The sequence below is a fragment of the Pyxicephalus adspersus genome, chromosome 5 (assembly GCF_032062135.1).
Source record: "Pyxicephalus adspersus chromosome 5, UCB_Pads_2.0, whole genome shotgun sequence".
Lineage (NCBI taxonomy): Eukaryota > Metazoa > Chordata > Amphibia > Anura > Pyxicephalidae > Pyxicephalus > Pyxicephalus adspersus.
In genome coordinates, this window is record NC_092862.1 from 81,004,395 (window position 1) to 81,030,031 (window position 25,637).

Genomic DNA, 25,637 nt, shown 5'->3' on the forward strand with positions numbered 1-25,637 from the left:
TAAGAACAAAGAGAATGGACACCTGGGGGGCTGGGGGGGGGGGGGGCATTACCAGGATATCAGGTCCATAAATTGTTTAGGGACATCAATATTCCTGTAGAGTCACTTATCACTTCAACCTTTAAATATTTTTCTATACCACCTACATTACTTTGTTTAAATAACACTATCTTTTGTAAATAATTTAGAACAGCAACTCTATAGATCAACTGGTGTCTGTGTCTGTTCACGTATGATCATAATATTAGCTGATGTTTCTTTAAGAAATAGATACATTTTTCCTTTACAGTCAGCAACAGTAAATCAGATGACTACACACACCAGCAGCAACTCAGCCTAGCTTAATGCTACAATGAGCACTGGTGACTGGGAGCAGAGAGGCTATAAAGTCCCAGCAGCCAATGGCAGAGCAGGATAGAGTCAGGAACTAAGAAGATAAGGAGAGGATGAAGAGAAAGTGGCTCTTTAAGGCAGTATTATTATAAATTTGATTAAAATCTTTTACTTATATTCAATAAAATAAAATAAATGTCTTAACATACATACATATAAGGTTTTGGTACTCTTACATTATGAATCTAGATACATTACACTGGGTTGGTTATAATGTACACCAAACCCCAGTGAAGTGAGGGTCAATATAGGTGATTTTCCTCTTAATGGTCTTTGCCGATGTGTTTTGCCCTCATGGGCTTCCTCAGGGGATTTTAGACCTTGGTATATTGACCAGGTAGCGATGTAAGTTAAAAGGATGGAAATCAGTAATTGGGCTTGTACCTGAATGCCAGAATTGTACAAAGAGGTGGGGGGGGGGGTAGTGGTCGGAATACACTTGTTCAAGCTTGATTTTTCATGGAGGTAGAAGGTAGCCCTTTGTGCTGGTTGCCTGCTGACAGGACACTCTTTTCCTTTTCTCAACTCCCCTGAGGAAGCCCACGAGGGCGAAACGCATCAGAATAGACCATAAGACCATTAACAGGAAAATCACCTATATTGACCCTCACTTCACTGGGGTAGACGTTTAGACTCGTAGTTTTAGACCTAAGTAGTCATAAATCCTATTCCTTACAAAACTGATCACATACCAAACTCAGGAACTAAGAAACAAATCTGTCTCTTCAGCTGTGAACGGCCTGTCTCTTCAGCTGTGAACAGACGCGTTTTGCCTAATAAGGCTTCCTCAGGGGTTTGTTGGGGGGACTTGATAATATTGCTGAAATCTTTTCTGTGGGGGCCAACGTTTCCTCATACTACTTGTGAGATGATTCGGTTATAAAAGCCGTAGTGCTTAGGAAAAGCAATTTTACGTGGTGGTATAGTGGTGGGTCGCGGGTAGCCGTCCAAAGGACGGCTCCTTGGGACGATTTCAGCAATAATATCAAGTCTCCCCAACAAACCCCTGAGGAAGCCTTATTAGGCGAAACCCATCGGGTGGGAAACAAAACTATTGCTGTCTGAACAGGACCTAAACTACCTGTACCGTACGCTTATTTGTTGCCTAGCTTAGTTCTCCTATGTTAGCACTAGGACTAGCATAGGTCATTTTTGTCTAGTTTTCTATTATTTTTGATTGAAAAAAACTTTATTGTTTTATAAAAAACATTCAGTGCCCCAGAAAAGCCTGTCTTTTCCCTATCCCCCAAAACTCACCTTCCCGTAATTCCCAGGCTAGGCACACAGGAAACCATTCCTTCTTAAAGTTCTTGGGTTACCACCTTTGGTGTAAACAACCTTCTCCTACAACCCTACATTTAATGGATTCTTATCAGTTTTGTGTATTTTGGGTAGGGCGTAAAAAATTGGTATACGTATGTATTGGTGGAGAATGATTATTTAGGAAAATAAACATTTTCTTACCAAGGACACCTGAGGGCCTTTTATATATATTCTTCATAGAATTGTTCCACCTGTCTATCATGGACTATCCGATACCATTATCAATTGTTCAAATATATAGACAGGGGGCTTGATTCACCAAGAAAAATGAAAAGTTCAGTAGCGCGCATGTATTCGCCATCATACATCAGACCCCTCTAACCTATTCATCAATGGATTTTCAGTTGCCGAGAATATGCTGGCGTTTTCCCCCAACATTTATGAACTGAAATGATCTGGCACTTCAAGGTGCGCATCTTCTGCAGCTTGACCCAGCAAGCTTGCATTAAAAGTCATTCAAAACAAATCATTCTTTCAAATGGCACACATGTTCCAGTTAGCCCTAAATAAAAATGTATGATGTGTTCAAATGTTTAAAAACATACATTCTAGCTTAGAAATAAGCATATTTTTATATGACCTAATATTTTCGAGTTCTGAAAGAGTTAACTGATTTCAGCTGTTTCCATAGGCGAATGCCTAATTGCTTACGATCCCTGACCCGAGGATTCGCCTGGTGGTGGAGACCTCACTTTTGCCAGCGGACTAGATCATCCACCCATGTTCTTGTTTGCTTCTATAGATATATATATATATATATATATATATATAAACCTATATATATAGAGTACATATTTAGATATCTATGATAAATATATAAATACATATAAATATAGTATACAAATATGAAAAAACATATATAAAGTCTGGGGATTAGCTCAGACCTCACCCAGCAAGCTTCTCACCAAAAGGGTGTAACAGACACAAGTCTTTAATGGGATAATTAAAAAAAACAGCATCTTTTCAGCAACCCAGAGGGTATTAATAAAACAGAAAATGGCTTACTTCAGCCTAGTTGTGCAATTGTCCATAATCCATCAGAATGTCCCCACGATAAGGTTGAGTCTAAGACAAGTATCTACTGAGGGTCCAATCCCCAGCCTGGGGTCACCACAGTCCTTAAATCAAACAAAATCAAATGAGCATCAACAGCTTGCCATGTAACAGCAACACCACTTCTTAGCTTGATTCCCCACAAGCTTGTTTGCGTGCTACTTCCTGGGATTCTACTTCCCCCTCCCTCTTGCACACCTGAGCCCTTATGGTATTTCCACCTTCCCAGCAGGAAGGTGGAAATCCCTGGTGTGTACTCGGATGGACTGGGATGGACTAAAGAGGCCCACCTAATCCTTCCCCTTTAGTCTCGAGTATGGGTCCCGTGACAACAAGCGAAAATACAGCAACATAGTTGCCTAACAGAAAAAATAATCTCGGACTCCTTTCCCAACACACCCGTTTAAAGGGACCAGTGTCCATATATAGGGGAAATGTACCTCCTGTCCAGGATCCCACCCTGCGATCCTGTACATATCCCCCCTTTGCCTCAACCCTGAGGAGGAGGCATTTTGAACACCGAGGCAATTTATTCTGGAAAGGGCATCTGCGTTCTGGGCCTTTCCAGATCAATGTTCCACCTTAAAGTTAAACTCCTGTAGAGAAAGAAACCATCTTGTGACCCTTACATTGGCTGTCTTATTTCTCCTCATCCAAGCTAGAAAAACTACGGGATGTTCCTCTCCATCAATAACCTGGGACAGAACCGCCCCAAATCCTACGTCTGAAGCATCAGTTTGAACCACAAATTCTCGTGAAAAATCAGGCGACACCAAAATGGGCCGTCAGGACAATGCCGTTTTTATATCCAGGAACGCTTTTTCTGCATCCTCATTCCATTTAATCATAACTGACTTGCGGCCTTTGATCAGATCAGAAAAGGCGGCTGCTATGGTTGAAAAATTGGGAACAAATGGTCGGTAGTAGCCAACAATCCCTAAAAAGACTCAGACCTGTTTCTTGGTGAGGGGACAGAGCCAGTTCTGAATTGCTTCCACCTTGTTCACCTTAGGTTTCACCAAGCCCCTTCCCACAATGTATCCTATGTACTTTGCCTCCTCAAAACCAACTGCACATTTTTCGGGGTTCACTGTAAACCCTCCCTTTTCCAGACTATCCAGTACCGCCTGGACCTTCGGCAGGAAAGTCTCCCAGTCTCTGCTGAAAATTTCGATATCATTGAAATAGACTGATGCATGTGCGTGATGGGGGTGCAACAGCTCTCAGTCTCCCAGTCTCTCCAGTCTCCCAGCCGAATGGCATCCTTTTATACCAGAAGTGACTGATGTGGAGAAAGCAGTTTTCTCCCAGGCCTCTCTAGCCAAGGGTATCTGCCAATACCCCTTGGTCAAATCCAGCGTGGTGAAAAAGCGCGCAGGGCCTAATCTCTCTATTAACTCATCCACTCGGGGCATGGGATACCCATCAAACCTTAATGTTTCATTTATCTTCTGGAAGTCATTGCAAAATCCCAGGGTCCCGTTGGGCTTCAGCACCAACACGATGGGACTGCACCACTCACTCTGTGATTCCTCAATTACGCCAAGTTCTAACATCCTTGTTATCTTCTCAAGCACAGCTTTTCTCCGGGCCTCCAGAATGCTATACAGTTTTACAAAGATCTTGGTATTTTTTTTCTGTCACAATATCATGTTTTATCAGATAGGTGAGCCCGGGTAAGCCCGAAAACTTGGTTTTATTCCTCTAGAGGAACTCTTTCCATGCCCAGTGATAGGGAGAGCATCCTCTACCCACTTATTAGGCATTTTTTCCTGTTCCTCCCCCCATATATATATATATATATCACCTCACATATCAGGTTTCTTACCGTGCTGATATCATGCTGATCTAGACTGGTCCTAGTATCACTATGTATACACATTAAAAGGAAAGCTTTTCCTCCAGGTGTAACTTCGCCAATCACTTTAGCATGTACCAGAGTCACCATGCTACCTGAGTCCAACAGGGCTTTGGCCAGGACCTGGTTCACCTGCACCCTGCATTCAAAACTGTCCGGGCCTGTCCCAGGACTGGCAGTACATACTCCTTGAGTGTAGAAGGACCTCCTCTGCGATCCTTCACATTGCATGGGTTCCTCCTGAAGGGGACATTGGGCCCTAATGTGGCCGTAGGCCGAACATCGCCAGCACTGTACAGGGTCTCCTCTCTGAGGTGTGACATCTCGAGGTTGGAACTCCTGCTGGAAAGACAATGAACCTTTGGGTGTAATAATGCGGGTTCCGGGGTTCCTCCGGACAGCATTATCTCCTAGTGAGGGAGGCCTTATTCTCCTGGTTGAGGTAGCATTTTGGGGATGGTTTGATGACAACAACTCCTCTGCGACGGTGTATCACTCCACATATTCCACCAGCTGGTCTGCTGTTTTAGGGTCCCCATGATTTACCCATCTCTGAAATCCCTCAAGCAGGGACCACAGAAACTGGTTGACCACAAAGCGTTCCACTATCTGCCCCCTGACTGCAGTAGTAACTCCCAAACAGGCAAGGATCTATGCTTTGAGCCAGTCATAGTTTGAGGATTTCCTTGGGGTAAGGTCATAATAGGCCTTTTGTGGCTCCCTAGCCAGGAAAGGGGCGATGAGGCCGGCCCATTTATCTCGGGGCAACCCTTCCTTTTTAGCAGTCCTCTCAAACGTTAATAGAAAGGTTTCAACATCATCTGTGGGTGACAACTTTTGGAGGAAATGCCTCCCTCATGGTTTCTTGCCCCTTTGTTAGCCGCTGCACAGTCTCAGCCAACATCCATTGATCAGCACAGCCAGCTATCTTTTTTTTTTTTTAAACATTCTTTTTTAATTCGATTTTAATTGGCGAATTTACACCGGACGTTCTCGCCTTCAATTTCGGTTATCGAAAACGTCATCATTTGCCACAAGATCGAGTTTTAAAAACTCGCTTGCTCATCCCTAATATTTACAGAACTAATCCCAAAGAAGTAATTGAAAAACTCAGTTGGTATGATTTCATTTTATGCTGATGATAAGGACAATCACGTTGAAGGCTCCAGCAGTAGTCTGCCATCATCTGTCTATATCATCTGCCCTGATACCTTTCTTCCATCACCTTTATATCTTGATGGAACCTCTTCCCTTTTTCCTCACTGAAATCGCTATGCTCATAGTAGCACCCAAATTTTGTACAGTTTAGGAGCAAGTTTTGTACCAGTTCTTCATAATTATGTGCTTTTTTGTTATCCAAGAAGTTCTTGACAACCATGATATAGCTGTGCAAGGCAAAAGCTTCAGTATCAGTCATGTGACTTGTAAAATCATTTATCAGTTTCCGAATCTTGGGTTTCCTGCTTTTAGATTTTTAGTACTCAATTCAGGGAAGAATCTACAAATATATTTGAAGTAATCACCTTCCTTGTTCAGAGCTCTAACAAATTGCTTCATTAATCCCAAATTTATGTGTAGTGGAGGGAGAAGTATTTGTTCTTTGTCAACCATTGGCTCGTTAATGATGTTCGCTGCACCATTTTTTATGTTTTCCCTTGGAGGCCATGTCACTTTTTATTACTTTGTGTATCCACTTTGCTGTCCATTTAGAAAGTTCACCATTTTTAAATCAACACATGGACCATTGGTGTTCATGATAGCAAAGCTTTTGTAAGACCATTTAGACATTTTCATATTCTTCTTTAGGTTTTGTTGAGTGACCGGTTGCAATTGATGCATAGCAATTGCCAATATACAGTAAAACAGATTTCAAACTTCGAGTGGAACTGTGTATGAAAAGCCACCAGTCTTCTGCTCAGTATTCTGGTACTCCCGTATGGGCTAGTACTCCAGGGATGTTACAACTGTACATGAAGTCTCCATCTTCACTGAAATAAGATAGGAATGTCACCTCTCTTGTCCTATAAACCGTTATTTTAACTTCTGGTCTCAGACAGTTCTTTTATTTTAGCCTTGATGCTAAAGGTTCAGATGCTTGTTTTAACAGACTTAGTTCACGTATTAAATCATTGTGGTCTACTTTTGAGAACTGCTGGTTTGATGAAACACTTCCTTCATATTCACTTCCACTGCTAACTACAGGATTACACTTCAAACCCTGTATATGCTCCATGTCGGATACAGGATTATCAGGGAGTGTACTGATATGGGTACATCAGAATGAGGCAGACTTCATCTTGCTGGTTCCAAATCAGGGTACTCCCACTTGTTTTTCTTGTAACGATTGAAACCTTTTACATTCTCAACACAAAAATACCAATCATTATGATGAATTTTGGGCTCTCACCATACCATAGGGACACCAAATTTCAAACTTTTCAGTTTTCCATTTTTCCACTGATGTAGACACTCTACACAAGTTTTGCATACGTATATATGCATATTGCATATGGGAAGCCCAATACTTATCTTGGTCCCCCAGTTAAATACCAAAATATGCAAGATATGCTTGTTTCACAAATTCTGTAATGTTTCTTCTCTGTTTTTGCAAAGAATATTCACCACAAATGTAACAAAATACATTAGGGCCATTTAAACAACATGAAGAACTCATATTTCTGTAAAAAAAGAAAATGTATGAATAAAAAGAAGGCAAATAGAAGTTTCATTAAAGTAATGCTATAGTTAGGATATAAAATGCAAAACATCGGTGTAAATAAAGATTGATAACACTGCACAACAATGATTTTGCTACTGGGAATAACACATGGGATTTACATGATATCGAGTGTGCTAATTCCAAATCTGAACTATCTGTGGCTGGGCATGTCAGGGCAAGTCAGTGAGCTGACGTCAGAAATAGGTAGATGGACCAAGGGCTTGTCTCTAGTGCGAAATCATCTTATTGGATAGTACAGCTAGACCATAGTAAGTCTGTTTTGAGCTAAAGATGAGTAGGCGCAGCTGTGTTAATAAACCGGACAATTTTTGCTACATTTGTGGCAAATATACTTCCTGGGATCAACGCAAGAACCTAAACAAGAGAGTGAGATTTGCTTACACACTTTGGATGTGAAATTGGAGATCAGAATAAATGCTGGGCACCTCATATCTGCTGTCAGGTGTGTTACATTGGTCTAACACAATGGTTGAATGGGACAAGGAATAAAATTCCTTTTGGTGTGCCTATGATTTGGTGTGAGCCAAAAGACCATATCTCGGTGTGCTACTTCTGTATGAGTAAAATTGCTGGGTTTTCGAAGAAGACTAAGTCAAAAATCGCCTATCCTGATTGTGAATCTTCTCTGAAGCCAGTGCCAAATGATGCAGAGAATCCAGTGCAAGTCCCTCCTACATCTGTTGTTACTGACAGTGACATGTTGGATGAGGAACAGGAGCATGATGTCGATGGTAATGAATTTTATGAACCCCAATTTGAAAAGAGTAAGCCACATTTTATAAGCCAGTCAGATTTAGTTGATCAAGTAAGGGACCTGTCTTTGTCAAAAGAGAAGTCTGGACTGTTTTTTGTTTTTTGCTACAAAAAAGAATGACAACTTCACACTTTCGTGATCGTCACAAAAAAGATCACAGGTTATTACAAGCTGGAAAACAACATTTGCTTCTGTACCAATGTTGTATGGGTTGTCTTGCAATTCCATAAAGAATTCCTGTAATATGGATTCTGGACCAGTCCATAGAATGAGGACATTGTGGATATATCTTTTCCAGGCTAGTATATACTTTTTGTGTTTAGCAAATGCTGGTTTGAAGAATAACCATTCCTCCCAATTACCTAAATATATATTTGCGTAAGATGGGGCACATCTCCTCCCCATCGTGACTCCTTGGGTTTGATAAAGACATTTTTAGTGAGAATATATTGCAGTAATATAGTAATTAATGTATTAAATGTTGTATTTTGTGGATAGAATTTATTTAGTTGTTGGTAAATAACTTCCACAATTTTCTGAGGTGGTATACTGCAATGTAAGGCTTCTACGTCAATTGTTACTAGAAGGGTGTTAGGAGGAACAACTAGGTTGGATGTAAATTTTAACAGGTCAATAGTATCTTTGAGGTAAGATGGAATGGTTTCCACTATTGGTCCTAAGTAAGTATCTACTAGTTTGCTTGTATTTGAGGAAATACTTCCGATCCGCGATATGATTGAGTGTCCTGATGGATTTTGGATGTTTTTATGAATCTTTGGGAGGCAATAGAAGGTAGGTATTGCTGGGTGTTTGGGGTATAATTTTTCATAGATAGGTTGATGACAATATCAATGAAAACTCATGTTGTTGGAATGAATTTCAGAAAGTTCCTGGTTCAAAATGATTAGTTCATAATAATTTATAAGGATATGTATCAATGTTTCTGAACAGTTGTTTAGAGCATTTTCCTAGTCTGTTTTTACTGTATCTGGGTTTTTAATGTTAGGAAAGACTTTGATCCTGAGACCTGGAGGGTTGCACTTTTCTTGGATGTATTTTTTGAAGAATTTTATGTGCCAGTAAAGAACTAATTTTCTTTCAAAGATTTGTCTGAATTTTAAGATTAGTGAGCTACTTTTTTGTTCGTCAAATTTTGATGATTGGCAGTTAGTTTGAATTTGGGACATAAATTCATCCTAATTTGTGCCTAGAATGTCCATGGTTGATTATATGGTTAACGTTAGTTCCCTCAAGAAAAAAATGGGAGAAGGGCTTTATTAAAAGAACACCTAAAATTTCATGTAGGTATAAATTGGTAGAGAAGTTTTATGTTGTTGCAACATAAAACTACATTTTTGTAATGGAACTAATTGTCATAGAACTATGGGGCAAAAGTTAGTTATGTATAGGGATTACATAGTAACTGTGGAATGAGATAATGTAGCTAATCGGGTCTATACACGTAATTACCTTAGGATTCTGACATCCTAGGCAGAATAGGACTTCAGATTTAGATTCAACAAACTTGATTTAGTGTAAGACACATGGATTAGACAAAGTAGCAGACAATATTTTTTTTGTAATAATATGCTGTGTTAACATTTGTCGTTGGTAAAATTGTCCATTTCGATTCCTGTATCACAAGAACTAGAGCCAATTCAATGAAACTGATGTCATTTCCCGGATTCATACACTAAATATATTGAAAAATCCTTGGCAAGTGAATTTTTTTTTGTTGAGCTGTGTAAATGATTATAGAATGACCAACTCAAAAAGCAAACAGCCAAACTTCACAGAATGCGCACATCCCAATTACAGGCGAATTTGTAGCAGCTGTGCGCATAAAGATGTGTATTTACAAGGGTGGTGTCTGACTTGCTTTTTCCTTTGTGTTATTTTGGTCTTGGGGGGGGGGGGTTGGTCTTATTTGGTGTGTTATCCTAATCTATGTTGTTACATTTCATACTTTGCTTCCCATTTAGCACAATAGCTGCTTTTGTTTTTTTTAAACTTTGAATGTTTCAATGTCCATTTTGCAATTAAGAAGTCAATGTTAATGCTATGTTATTGTGTTTGTAGCCATAATGTTTCATTGCAATAATTTGTCTTTATTACCACCTTTAAATGTTTGTTCTGCATAAATATTTTATAATACAGTTTTCCACCCATGATAGGTCCAAATTGCATATTGGTTTTAAAAGTATTGTTTGAATGCAATATTTCTTGGGCAATTTTTGAAATATTTTGGCTTTATTTGGCAGTGTGGGTTTACATGTGTTTGGTGTTTGTGTGTTTTTTTTATTTTTATTTTGTCAGGTAAATTTAGTGGTGTCTATATTTAAATCTGACCTTTTTGAAATGTGATCTTTTTTACAATCTTCCAAGATCTTTAACCTTTAGTGATCCAACAGACCTACAGTTAAAGTAAATTGTGATTGCTTTTGAGCGTTTCCTTTCTATGAATTGTTGAAAGGCCAAAAACAGCACAATTGTCTTATTAAAACTCAGGTGTTTGATGCGAATTGTTGTGCACCAATGCGAACCTGCTTTGTGTGTGTGACTGCGCAGAGAAGGTGCATCATCATTTGGGTAATTTTTTCTTTTCTTTGTGTCTGTTTCTATGTTTTTCTTTTCATGTGTACATACATGCATATATGTATGTATACATTTAAATGTGTGTTTATATTTACATATAAAAGAGAAATTATAGGAAGAACTAGACAGAGAGGGTTTTTTTGGCATATTGTTTAACACTTATGTACCGTATTTGCCGGCGTATAAGACGACTGGGCGTATAAGACGACCCTCGGACATTTCCACTCAAAATATAGAGTTTGTTATATACTCGCCGTATAAGACTACCCCCTCTTCCGCACACCTTCCACACACCAAATAAAACTTAAAAGAACATCACATTTGAGTTCAACAATTTTATTTCAAATGCTTATGACGTGCAGGTACTTAGCATGAAAACTGTCACAAGGCTTTATGTAATCAAACATGTACGGTAAACATAAAACAGTGCAAATGGATCAAACGAAATTCACTAAAGCTGAATGGAACAATAAACCCATGGGAGCTGCCATGCTGTTTGTTTTCTAAGCTGTTAACCAAACTGGAACTGTCAATAATAGAAGGAAGATAACACGTAGTGGGAGAGTGCACGCGCCAGGCAAGTCCCTAGTGAGTTTGCTGGCATGACAGTTTCCCTTTAAAAGCCTTCAAAATCCTGTTCATCATCTGATTGTAAAAGTTCATCAATGACATCTTGTGATACAGTTGCAAGGCAGTCATCGTATGGATCTGGTAATTCCGTATCAGATAGTGTGGCCTCAGCTTCAGCTTCCTGTTCATCCTCCCACAAGTAGTCGTCCTCCATACCATCTAATGAATTTGATATGCCACACTTCTTGAAAGACTTGATTACTGTTTGTGCATCAATGTCATTCCAGGCTTTTATGATAAATTGGCACAAAACATCCGGCTGTGGAGCACGCATGTTTCCTCCTTTTGTGAACGACTTTTCGCCGCTAACCATCCATTCATTCCACTGTTCTCGAATGCGATCTTTAAACGGCTTGTTTAGACACACATCCAGCGGCTGTACCAATGATGTCAATCCTGCAGGAATAACTGCCACATCTGTCTTTAGTCGTGCAAGCCTTTCCTTGATGGTGGGAGTTAAATGAGCCCTAAACATATCCCACACAAGTAGACTACGTTTTTGAATAAGACCACCTGGTTGTCTGCTCCATACATTATCCAGCCACTGTTTCACACCCTCCTCATCCATCCAGCCTTTTTCATGCACATGTACAAAACAACCTGCAGGGAACTTGAGTTTTGGCATTGTTTTCCTTTTAAAAATAATCATTGGTTTCAGTTTGTTGCCATCAGCTATGCATGCTAGTACCACTGTAAAACTGGACTTCTCATGTCCTGTTTTTTTAATCAAAATTGTTTTTTCACCTTTTTGATGTACAGTTTTGTTTCCAATCATGTCAAAATTCATTGGAGTTTCATCCATATTTCCAATGCTACTTAACGCATAGCCATGTTTAGTGAGCTGTTTTATTACGTAGCGATGGAAACTATCCACTTTGCTATCCAGATCTGCGGGCAATTTTTGTCTTTTGCCTTAGTACCATATTATGCCTTGCCATGAATCTACTGCACCAAGATATAGTGGCCTTAAAATTGTTGCTGTGATCTGGGTTAGATTTGGCCCACTGAAGTGCAAACAAGCGTATTGTATTTCGTGTCACCACGTAACCGTTTTGGCGATGCTGAGCCACCATGTCTGAAACGTGTTTTTCAAGTTCTGGCCAGTGTAGGGTCCCTCTTCTTAATGCACACTTACCCCTTGGCATACTCTTTAAAGCTTCTTCATTGGATTTCCAGTCCCGAACCATCTTTTCGGTTACTCCATATTTTCTTGCAGCAGCACAATTATTATGTTCCATGGCAAAGTTTACCACTTTAAGTTTAAAACTTGCATCATATTTCTTTCTTTTTGCTGGTGCCATGATAGGGTTGATAGGGGTTTGATTGCTGGACATTTTCTATACTGTACTGTACAATGGTGCAGTACTGTGGCTGGCTGCATACAAAGCCTGATTGGATTGGTCCCTCTCTGCCCTGTCTCCATCTCACTAGCAGCAGTCTGGTCTGCCCTTTTATCCATATATGGATAGTGCCATATTGTACCATTTTATTATTTTTTTAATTATTTTTATTACAGTTACCATATATACTGGAGGTATTGAATCTTATTTCCCCACTTTTCCCACTTTTCGCACATGCATACATGCCAGCCCCTGTGACAGTATGCATCAGCACGCCTCCTACCCGCCCCATCATCTTTGAACATTACGTGTCCTGCCCGCCCCTGCATCTTGTACTCCGCTCCCTGCACTGCGCATGTCCATGCTCCAGGAGCGACGTACAGTAAAGAGACGGGGCGGAGCGCCGCTGCTTCCCGACGAGCGAGATGAAGGAAGGCACTCTTCTCTCTCTCTTGGCTCAAAGCTAGTTTAAGACTTTGAAGGAAACCGTGCAGCCTTCTCTTCCTCTTGGTTTTTTACCTGTTCATACATATACATGCACATATTTAGATTTGGCCAAGCATTGCTTATGCAGCCTGAAAAGCACGAAAAATACAATTCAGCACCATCTAGTTGCCAACAAACCATGATTTACCATGCTACTTAACACATGCTAATATTTAAATCTATTCTGTAACTGGATGATAACATCCTTTTGCTGGGAACCTCTGGCAAGCCTCTGGAATGTCACATCACAGACTACTGCAAATCCGTGGATAATATTGCTTCTGGTTCATGGAGGAATCCGCCTTTATGTGCTTCCACTACCAAGCTGATGTGATGAAGTAAATGTATAGTGGACCAAGGTCTAAATGGCATTCAAACTGCATAAACACCCTAAAAAACAATTAAATATGTTTTGTACAAAGTATATTTGTCCCTGGAAGATTTATATACTAATACTATTTGAATCATGTAAACACCTAAATAATGCATAGAATCCAGTATTTACGAGTGCTTGACCCTGCTTGTGGGCTTGTTAATAAATGTGGTTTAATGTTGTGCTTGGCAGCCTGGACCACCTTCCATCACCATCAGGTGTGTTAGAATGAGTATGCAACTGAGCTGGACATTTAATTGACAACCTGTTTGGACAGGAAGTGGAAGTGTGCTTGTTTACAATAGGGCTAACATCAGGCAGCACAGCACAATGAGAACAAACCTAGAACAATACTACAAATGAACCGAGGAGTTGTGTAGAACAGTGGCAGCAAATCAACATGAGTGAAGTATGTTAAAGGAAAACCATAGCTAAATGTCAGACTAATAAAATAAATAAAATCTATGACAATTTTTTGATAAAAGGAATACTTACATAATACATTCAAACACCAATATGTGACAATATGACTTTCAGAATGGGACAAAGGCAACGAGGGGGTCAAGTACCAGTTCAGATTGGAAATCAAGCATACCTTTGTACTAATTATTCATGGATAAAATGTTAAAACGTTGAATAACAATGTTTATATATCCATTGTAAGAAAACAGGTTGATGAATTGCTAACCAATAGAGACCATCATTTTAAAATAGGCACAAAAACATTGCAGCAACAGATGAAGCTAACAATAATGAAGAATACAAAAAAATCACATCAATGCATACCATACAAGCAAACTTACTTGAATAATTTCTCCACAAACCAGTCCAGGTTAAATAGTAAAAATGAAAATGCATATCTATTTAAATACATTTAAATTCATTTTGACATACATACAAATACATATTTTGACACACACACAAGTGAAATCACTAAATGTTCCTTGATACATGTATTATAACATCTTTGCCAACAATCTTTTTTTCAAATATTTGATTTCTCTAAAGCCAAAAATTAAATAAAGCCATAAAATTTGAATCAGACCCAAAATGCTTTGGAACATTTTTTTTTTACACTTATAATATTATGTGATGAGTTGACATAATGCCCCTGATTCATCAAACAAAATCGGATTATCGGTCGCGCATTCGTATTAGCGATCCGGAATCGCGCGCAATCGCGCTATTCAACAACCGGAAAAGCTCGCGCACGGAGCCGCGCTTATCCGACAGCTTTTTACTGGCGATCATGGAATCCGGCCGGCAGATTCAGGATGCGAGTGGACGCGCGCACTCGAGTCCCGGACCGCGGTAATCCGCGATCGCGGGTCGCGCGTATTATCGCGCTTCCCGCGATCGCGGATTTCAATGATGAATCAGGGGCAATATGTCAAGTGCTAACTAGTATATATACAGCTTGATATGAATTAGTTTCATGTGTTGCAACCAGTCCAAAAAAAAAAAAAAACATAATAAAACAATTCCAGCCAATCTAACTATAAATTAACCAATTTTGTTAATTAGTATAATGTGACATAAAAATGTTGCACTTACCAAAAAAAAGATCAAGCACTAAGGATTCAAATTGACCTGTAATGGACTGTAGGTGCACACAGAACAGGGATTAGGTGTGCCCTAATTGATTGTATGACATCACTATTGACAGAGCTTAACAGATCCACCTCAATTGCGCAGCTTGAAAGAGGATCCTACTTGATTAGCCTCAACTTGTAAAGAATCCAATTTTTTAATGTTTACTTCCTTTGAGGATTTTTTTTAAGAGTTATCAACTTTGTTTTCATTCAACGGTTGTAGCAGATCTTTTAAGAATCTATAGTCTTCTGATTTAAAACCTCCAAAGTTGGATATAGGTTGTTGATCCTGTTGGCCTGTTGATCCTTCAAAAATGTATTTTCTTGATTTGAAACTAATTGAGCTTTAAACTTTTGCAAATATGTTTTGATTTCATCATTTTTTATATTGAAAGCCTCTGAGGACAACAATTCTGCATATTCCTGAAATAGTTAATCTAAATCTTTTTTGACTTGCAACAATTCAGCTGAATGGTACTTAATCAGTAATGACATAAGTTGTTTTGAACAATTTCCTAAATTGTCCTCCCATTCTTGTTTTTTTAAAGCCTTGTTGCACACATTCAGGAAAATCTGAACCCCAAGACCAACAGATTTGCAATTCTCAGTTTGTTCCTGCTTGTTCAGGTATGCAGCGTCACCATACTTCCCCACTGTCAATAGTCACCCAGCTTACATATCATTACTATTGAATCCTATTGAACTGTACTTTAAACGCCGTTTTCGCAGTACCACCCTAATAGGGGGACCCTATACCTGTTAGGAGACCGTATGGTATCTCTGAACATACCTACTATAGGTTGGTTTTAGGAAGGCTCATGTCTGTGGAAAATTTCTTCATCTACACTAGAAACTTTTGGCATAATCTCTATTTTGTCCAAAAGTACTCTCCATACCCCCTGAGGATGCCTGTATAGGGTGAAACGCGTCAGTAAAGGAGACATAACACTATATCAGAAAATTGTCACTTAGACCATTCTATAGGATATACCTGTAAAGTTTTTTCATGTGTTTGTCCACAACTGAACAATTTAAGATTTTGGTGTATAGTATTTTATATTATCATTTAAATAAACTTTTGTAGAATTTTAAAACATTTATCTGAGTGCCATTGTAAAGGCCTTCTGTTCTGTCCCCCTCTCCATACTCTATAACTAATCCAGGCTGGGCACTCCTTATATCAATTCGTATTATACTTAAGCTCCCTTACACCACTCCCCTTGCCCCGTTTTTCCTTATATGTTCTTGGAGAACTAACCTCAGATCTTATGTAGATCTAGACTGCCTATAATCTCTTCATGTAAACTCAGACACATTTAATGATGTTGAGATTTTGCTGCTGCAGAATAAATTGGGGGCCAGTCAGTTGCCTCCCTGATGGTATTGCATAATGAATAAGTATATGTTTTAATTTTTGTGCATTGTGGACAGCATTAAACCTGACCAAATCCCCAAAACAATTTGCCGAAATGCAGCCCCAAACAAAAATAGAGTTATTACAAATATCTGGATTTTATTGTACAGCAAGAATGGTTGCTCTGCACCAATGCTCATCCTCTGGTTCTGTATAGTATATCTAGACCTCTTGGGGCATCCCAGGTGTGGTGACTTTTGTGGTGTGTTAAACTTAGCACATGGACTTATTCCACCATGTTTTGGCGGATAATCCACCTACCCTTGCCACTCATGAATTTCTTTGATTTTTGTACCCTAAAACATAAAATGGCATGTTGTCATTTACAAAAAAGGAATGTAGATTTTTTTTTTCTAAGGAAATTGTGAAGAGTTAGTATTTCTGTCAGGTCTTAATTTATGTTTTTGCCATCACAGAGGAAATGCTTACTTCGGAGAAGTGTAAAGACAAATTAAGACATAAGGGGAAACATTGTCCCTGAAACAGAAAAGCACATTCTTTACTGTTTTTTTTTTGGGGGGGGGGGGGGGGTTGTGTATATTGGCTTAAAGAAATGTCTTACCTTTACCTGAATTGCAAAGAGTTGAGGGGTTGCCTCTTCAATAGCAATAACAATATTTCAGTGTCAAGGAAAAATGTGTCTATTATGTCAGCTGTTAATATGATAGTAAGAGAACAGACACAGACACCAGTTGATCTAAATATTTGCTGTTCTGATTTATTCAGAAAATATATTTTAATTTATACAAAGTAAAGTAGGCAATACAGAAAAATAATTGAACCTTGAAATGATAAGTGACTCCTCAGGAATCCTGAGTGTTTGATGGCCCTAAACAATTTATGGCCCTTTTATCCTGGGAATCTCTTCACACCTCCCCAGGTGACCATTGCCTTTGTTCTTATTAACACTTTAAACACACAAAAGGAACTCAACACAGTTGTACATGATGTTCACCCCCCACAATGCAGTCAATTTTCCTATAGATAGATAGTTCCACTACAAAATGGAGGCTACAAAAAAGATGGAGTCCATGACAACATAATTTTCCTTCTCAATCAGTAACCAACTGCAATTTGAAACCTAATTGAGTTTGGCATCTTTTAAAACAACATAAAATGTTCCCCTTCCTTATTTATCTAAAAAAACAAGACAAAATATACATTTTGACTTGAGCTGGGCAAAGTTCTGGTTGATGCTGATTTACATTTTATTTGCTCACTCCTACTGTTCTATGATGGTAGTTGATAAAAAAACTCTTTTTTTCAAGTTTGCTTTTGTATTTTATTCCAGGTCAGGCCACAATGATTCCTCCAGGAGAATGCATGTATGCTGGGAGAAAAAGAAGAAAACCAGTTCAAAAACAGTTAAGCCTTTACATGTTTAAATTTCTGTTTAGTGCATATAAACTACATACATATATAAATGTCTACGTCCTAGGCACTCCACTTCAGTTAGTTAATGTTAAAAGCATTATTAAGTGGAGAGTGCAGATCCAACAAAAATACACATTGGTTTACAAAGTCCATGCTCATACTTAGAGGGCAATAGTATTTTGATAGGTTGGATTTCCCTCTTTGCAGATTCATTGTAGTATGCTAGTTTGAAAGTATGGCAAATATTGTGTGTGTGTATATATAGTCACTGACTAAAAAACTTTAGTTCATAACATTTTTTATATATTTTGAGGGCATTGTCAATAAATGTATGTTCTTAAGATAAAGGGGGTGGCCATACATACCCATACTATCCTGAAATACCAAAAATGTTGGCATGGTTGAAAAATTATTGTTTTCAGCATTCGACACAATGCAACTTTGCTATGGTTTTGGAGTAGTTTAAACCTCTCTCCAGCAAGTTTGGAACCCAAAACTGCTCTGATGAATTTTGCCCTTTATTTTTGCCCAACAACTGTGCCTCACAACAAGTCACATTGAAGGTGATACGAGCAGTTGAAAAAAGAACTTGTCTGTGATTTCACAGACACAAATATTATGCAGTCAGCAACAAGAAAAGAAATGCCTTCCTGTAAGTTATGGGAATGATGAATTGTAGTTACAGAGTTAATCAGGTTGACAAGTCCATCAAGTTCAGTCATCAGGCATTTCCTAGATAAAACCCTATAGACATAGTTGATCCAGAGGAAGGCAAATAAACCTTATAAAGCATGGTTAAATTTGTTCTAAAAGGGGAAAAAAGCCTTCCTGATCCCAAGAGATGTTCCCTGGATCAACAGTCTCTGTAGTCTTTACTTTAAAACCTAGTTATATTCTGTGCTTCAAGAAAAGCATCCGTCTTTTTCATACAGCAATTTATAAAACTTGCTAAAACTACTTTCTGAGAGAGCCTATTCTACATTTTCACAGACTTTACTGTGAAGAATCCCTTTCCTTATGTGGATAACAAACTGTTCCTCCAGATGCAGAGTGCCCCCTTGTTCTTTGCAACCACCTAATATTCTCTAAGTGAATATTTTTGAAGTCATTTCTCTATGTAGACCTTATATATATTTATATGGGGCAATCATATCCCCCCTTAAATGTCTTTTTAAGGAAGATTAGATTCAGTTCAGCTAATATCTGCTCATAGCTGAGCTCCTCCATTTATTTTATTAGTTTAGTTGCCCTTCTCTGCACTCTCCCCAGTTCCACAATATGGTGAATAGTTCCCAAAATTGCACTTGATATTCCAGATATGAAGTATGCTAACAACATATTACATAATACAAAACTTTACATTTATCAAAAAATAAATGTCATTTACTGCGTTTTGTCCAATCAGACAGTGCATCCAGGTCTGCTTGTAGATTTTAGACATCCTTTATGGGCTTAATTTCATTACATAGTTTGGTGTCATCTGCAAACACAGAAATGGTACTTTTAATTTCTAACTCTACATTATTTTAAATATGTTAAACAATAATGGTCCCAACACTGAACCCTGGGGTACACCACTAATAACCTTAGACCATTTAGAATATGAATCAATAATCATTACTCTCTGGATGCGATCTTTAAGCCAGTTCTCCATTCATTTACAGATATATTTTTCTAAACCTATGGACCCTAACTTGCTTATTAAGCATTTATGGGGTACTGTGTCAAATGCTTTTGCAAAGCACTAGTACACTATATTAACAGGTACTGTATTAACTGGTACTGCTGGTGCCAATAATAGAGGCAATGGGTGTGAAGACAGCAACCCACAAAGCGCCTTCACTTGGTCCCAAATCTGAAGTGAGTGGGCAAGATTAGGGTTGGAAAGTTTTGCGAGCAAAGTACGGTGCATCATTCTATCTCATTATATCATGCAAACAGCTGCTTCCAGCATGGTAGATCCCAAGCCACCTCCTTTAGGCACGTCATTAAAAACTTGAGTCAGGTACAGAACCAGTTTTTCCACAAACATTTTAGATTAGGTAGCCGTATAGCCATCAGGTCCTGGACATTTACTTGGCTTAAGTCTTTTGATTGCTTGCAACACTTCTCGAGTCTTAACTGGAGACTCTAAGTTTTTTTTAATTGTGGCAGGTAACTCAGGTAACGGTAGATTGGAGAAGAATTGGTCTATAGCTGCCTTATCATAAACATGCGGTGTTTGATATAGGGACCACTGAACTTTTTTCTTTTTTCAATCCATGTTGACAATCACTTGTCTAGCAAAAACTATGTGGATCTTTTTCAAACTCTTGAGTATCTTTCCAACTGTAGAAGTTGGCGTAGTCAGTGTCCAGGCACGGGTCAGGTCAGGAAATAGCAAGAGACACAATGTAGAGTACCAAGGTAGCTGTTACAAAGTCACAGCGCCAACCACCATCACTGCTGAGACTAAATAGCCTCTGCCCCTTTAAGGAGCTCCTTCTCCCTGTGCTGTGTCAGTGTGAGCAAGACAGGAAGTGCTTCATGCTCTGTCAGCCACAGACAGAGAGTGAGTGCTGCGCTTGGAAGCTTGACAGGACACACAGGGAAGGGATGCAGCAGGACGGTCCAGTAGGGACTGCTGTGGGAACCGACAGGTATTGTGACAATTTGGGGGTCCAGATCAGGAGTCTTAGAATGTGACTGTGAGTTCTAAAGTATTTGATATAATAATCATGCAATCCTATAAATCAAGTAAGCAAACATGAAAAACAGCAATACAAAAAAATATCCCCAAAATTATCTGTACCTGTTTATCAACCAGCAAGCGTGAATTCTCCACGAACACACAACTCTTATAATCTTGGTTTGAAAACCAATCCACCATTTGCAACAATAAAAATGCTTGGTAGTACAGTGTATTGTCAGGGAGGTCCTTACCAGGGATTCATAGGCCACTCAAGCGTGTACCTCTTTCCAAACAAAACTTTATAAAGTTCTAAAAAAAGTTTCTAAAGTCTTTTAAAGAAAAGTAGAAGAATATCCATTTTAGGTATATTGATCCTGGCAGGATAAAGGTAAATGCTCATAAGTTTTTAGGGTAGCCTGAGTTTTGAGCAACATAGAAGCATATTTAGGGGCAAAAAGTCTTTTAGAGTCCAATGAAACAAAAACACCTAAATATTTGCATATTTAGTGCATCCTGAAAAATTCAAATAGAAGTGTTAATGCATAGTAGATTTAGTTGTGAGGACAAAGGAGATATATTAGGCAGCTCAGACTTTGTTACATTCAATTACTAAAGGAACTAAATTTCTCAAATTTCCTGGGAATTGAGGATACCGAAGTATGGAGTGATATGATGTATAATAGAAGATTGTCAGCAAAGAGGGAATGTCTATAATGCGTATCTTGTACCTGTAGTCTTTGTACCTGTAGTCTTTTAAGATCTTTATTGGCCCGTAAAGCTACTTATAAATGTTCCATACCTATAGCATAAAGCAAGGGTGATAATGGACATCCCTGTGTGCCATTAGAGATCTGGAACACGGCACACAGGGTTCCATTAACTCCTACATCTGCTGTAGGAGTTGTATAGAGAGCGGCAATTTGTGTCAACATATGTGGGCCAAACCCACTTTGGACCAAGGCTGAATGCATAAAGGACCAATTGACACGATCAAAGGGATTTTCAGTGTCAATAGATAGCAAGCACATAGGTGTTTTGAATATTTTGGCATAATGTTCTGAGAAGAATTGTTTTAATAGTATTATCCTTAGCCTCTCTCATGGGTATAAACCCAACTTGGTCAAAATGGACAATATATAGCATATAATGGGAAAGTCTATTGGCTAATAATTTAGCAACAATGTTTGCTTCTACATTAGTTAGTGAAATCAGCCTATAGTTAGAGCAGAGGGTTTCTTCTAGGTTCCTGGATTTCTGAAAATATGCTTCCAAGCTTTGGTTGGGGAAGGGAGGAAAGGGAGAAGAAGGGGATATTGATTCAAAAACCCTTATTAAAAAGCATACTAGGCGGGGGAGCCCACTTGCAGCAAAAGATGGCAGATGGCTTGTAATTCGACTCCCTGTCTCCTCTGGCCAGTTTTCTGTCTATCTTGTGCTATCAGCTGATTTTTTTATTTATCAGATCTCCTTCCTACTCCTCCCGGCTTCTTGGAGTCACAGCCATGCCTCAATCAACAAGGAGACAGAAGACTATCATTAAGACACTACCAATTGCTGAGGTCCTTGCTAAGGGAAAAACTAAGATGACACGGCCTGACAGGAGCACCCCTTGATTCTGATTCTGACATAGAAGTTGATGTGATCTCTCCTCCTCCTCTCTCGCAGGATCCTAATACCTCCCTATTGTCTCTGATTGATACAATACTACATAAGGCTCTTACTAAAACATCTCGTCAGATCACTGATCGACTCTCCAAAGAGATCCATGACATTGAAATGCACACTTCGGCCCTTGAACATCGCTGTGAGGTACTTTAGAATTCAGTGTCTTCATCAACCAGAGACCTGGGCTCCCTGAGGGAAGAAAATCCATCTCTAGCTGACAAAATAGATCCAGACATTTAAACCTCTGTATTAGGGGAATCCCTAAACATATAGTTGATGTACAGGCCATAGCTCTGGCCCTATTCCAAGAATTGGTGCCTGACAGGTGATAGACTGGAAATAGAAAGGATGCACAGAGCCCTTAAACGTAAATCTTCAGGTCTACCTAGGGACATCTTGGTAAAGTTTTCATATTTCTGTACTAAGGAAAGTCTTCTATTAGCAGAGTACCAATTATTTGCGGATATTGCTCCATCCACCATACCTAAACGCAGATCTATGAAACCTTATTTGGATATACTGACTCATCACTGTATACCATATAAGTGGAGCTTTCCATTTCAGTTGCTTTTCTCCAACAAAGGTAAATACTATTCTTGTCCCACGCTGGATGTTGCCGCTTCTACCATTTTGGATCTTGGTTTAACCCTTTCTCCTCCTAATTCGCCTTCATTAGCTGCCAAAAAAAAAAAGAGGCAACGTCAGTTCCTCCAGACTATGATCTTCTTCTTTTTCATCTGCTGTAAAGAAAACTCCAACTTGAAGTTACTTTATTGTTTGTTCTTGGTTTAACTTCTTTACCATTTCAGTTTCTACTTACCCTTGTTCTTTTTATTTAATTTGCTTTCTATCTTTGATTTCAGTCCTGCTACTTAGTCCCATTTCTTTGAATGTCCAAGGGCTTAACTCGCCTAATAAGAGAACATGTGCTTTCTGTTTTCCTTGTTCTGCTCATGTATAACTGGTCTTGTCCTCATCTGCAGTGATTCTAACCTAACTCTTTTCCTACCCCCTGATACATCTGGACTCTCTATATCCTCTCTAAATTCTTCCCGTTCCTTCCATTCCCTATCCAACTGCACCCAACTTCCCGTGACTATACTTTCTTCTCTCATCCACATCAGGTTTTTACTAGAATCCATCAAGTTTTCTTTCTTATATCATACCTTCCTTTTGTAGCAACTGCATCCATCCTCCCTGTCCCTTGGTCTGATTATTGTGCTGTTTTCCTTTCTTTTTCCTCTACTCTTGTATCTGGAGTCCCAAGGTCCTCTGTGCTTTTTGTTCCCTTAACTTGTGATCGTATTCAATCTTACCTTTAAGATTACATTTCCCACAATGACACTCCTGATATTTCCCCGACAATCTTGTGGGAGGCTTACAAACCTTTCATATGTGGTAAGCTTCCCAATACAAACGTGAACGTCTTTCTAAATTGATCGAACTGGAGAATGATTTCTATCAGGCTTCCAGTGGTTTTAATTCTCATCCATCCTCAGGTACCAGGACTACTCTTGATAAAATAATAACAGAACTCAATCTTCTATTAAACTTTCAAGCTGCGGCTCAATTGTCCAGGATGGCCCATAAATTTTACCTCCAAAGAGATAAACCTAATTCAATGTTAGCAAGAAGGCTAAGAAACTTAGATTTTTCCATCCATTTTATTAAATTATGCACTTCGGATGGCTCTGTCACTTGTAATCCTCACTTGTAATACTTCCAAAATAGTGGATTTTTTTTATACTTAGTTTGTCAGGAGGCGCCCTCTGGGCATAAGATCCCAGACGATACCTCACTGGAGGGCGCGCACAGCCTATTCCTTCCGGCGCTTGCGCTCGCAGTAGCACTGGGGTTGCAGGAGCAGTGCCCTGTAGGTTGCAGCATCCCTGTGACTGAGGTTTTCCTCAGCATCCTCTGCGACTGGGGTTTTCCTCAGCATCCTCTGCACTAGGGCTGCACAGCTGAAGGGAATTGAGTTGTGTGCAGCTGATTAGCTGTGTAGTTCCTGTTAATCCCAGGCTGTCATTGGCTGCTGGGGTATTATAGCCTCTCTGCTCCCAGTCAGGGGTGCCTGTTATGGCGTCTCCTGGGCTTACCTATGTTGGAGTGTTTTTGTGAGTTTTCTCTGTTACTGACCTGCGCCTGTTTCTGACTATCCATTTGAACTCTGCCTGGTCCGACCTCTGCTTGTGATCCAGACTCTGATTTTGCCTTTTCCATTTGTACTTTGCTGAATGGACTGATTTCCTGTATTTTTGACCTCGGCTAGTTTTTTAGATTTCCTGTCACTTCTTATTCTGCATTTGTAGCTCTGTACTCTGCATTGGTGGGTGCCGGGTCGGCTGCCGGCCTATCTCCAGACACCATTCTTTGCTCACCAGGTCCTGGGGGCAACCAAGTGCTGGAAACACAACCAGTCCCTTGAGGCTGAACGGGGGCTGCTATAGGTGAAGACTATGGCATAGATTGGGGGATTGGTGTCTGGGGAATACCGGTATTGATTCGGGCCTTACATATTTACATACTTTTTTTCTACTGACTTTACCAGTCTCCACTTTTAAATCTTCCTCTCTCTACTCTATCACCTACTCGGAAGGATGATTTTGAGAAACTCATCTTATTATTAGAAATGCAAAACGCTATCAGATTCCTCCCATCAGATCTCTGCCAACCTAAATAAGAGACCCGGTCCTGATGGTTTCACTGCTGCATATTTTAAAACATTTATTGACCTCCCCCCCCTAGTTAGCTCTTTCAATTCTCTAAGAAATGGACGCAAGCTGCATCCAGAATCCCAACAAGCATCTATCTGTATGATTCCTAAACCACACACTGATACCTCTTTATGCTCCAACTTCCTTGCCAACGTTCTTGCCACTTGTCCTAATTTAATTATTGGCGATAGAAATCAGGTTGGACTTTTCCCTAGGAGACAGGCCTCTGATAATACTAGGAAGATTGTAACTGAACTGGCTCGACACCAGGGTCATCTAACTATGTTACTGTCATTGGATATTCGGAAAGGCCTTTGATTCCATTTCACCGCCTTCATAGGATACGCATGTTATTACTCCCTTCCTTTTCCAATTTGTCGGGGTACAAGACAAGGTTGTCCCCTCTTCTCTTTGCCCTTGCCCTTGAACCCCTAGCTTGACTCATCAGAACTCACCCCGACATTTCAGGCCAGACCCATCATACATTATGTTTGCAGATGGATACCTTTCTTTTTCTCACTAATCCCATAATTTATTTACCTAATCTGATCTCACTGTTTAGCTCATTTGGTCGTATATCTTGCCTTCTCCTAAATACATCTAAGTCCTTCCTATGCCTATGTTAACTTCCATACAACAATATAATTTTTAATGGAATA

General features: G+C 39.4%; 1 protein-coding gene across 1 annotated transcript in view; it reads left to right on the forward strand.

Moving 5' to 3' along the window:
- The window catches only part of AHRR (aryl hydrocarbon receptor repressor), a 284,245-nt gene that overhangs the window by 13,525 nt on the left and 245,083 nt on the right, over positions 1–25,637 (forward strand). Inside the window, 1 exon segment of the mRNA XM_072411941.1 lies at positions 17,843–17,915. Within this exon segment, the coding sequence (XP_072268042.1) occupies positions 17,854–17,915 (62 nt within the window). The 5' untranslated portion in view covers positions 17,843–17,853.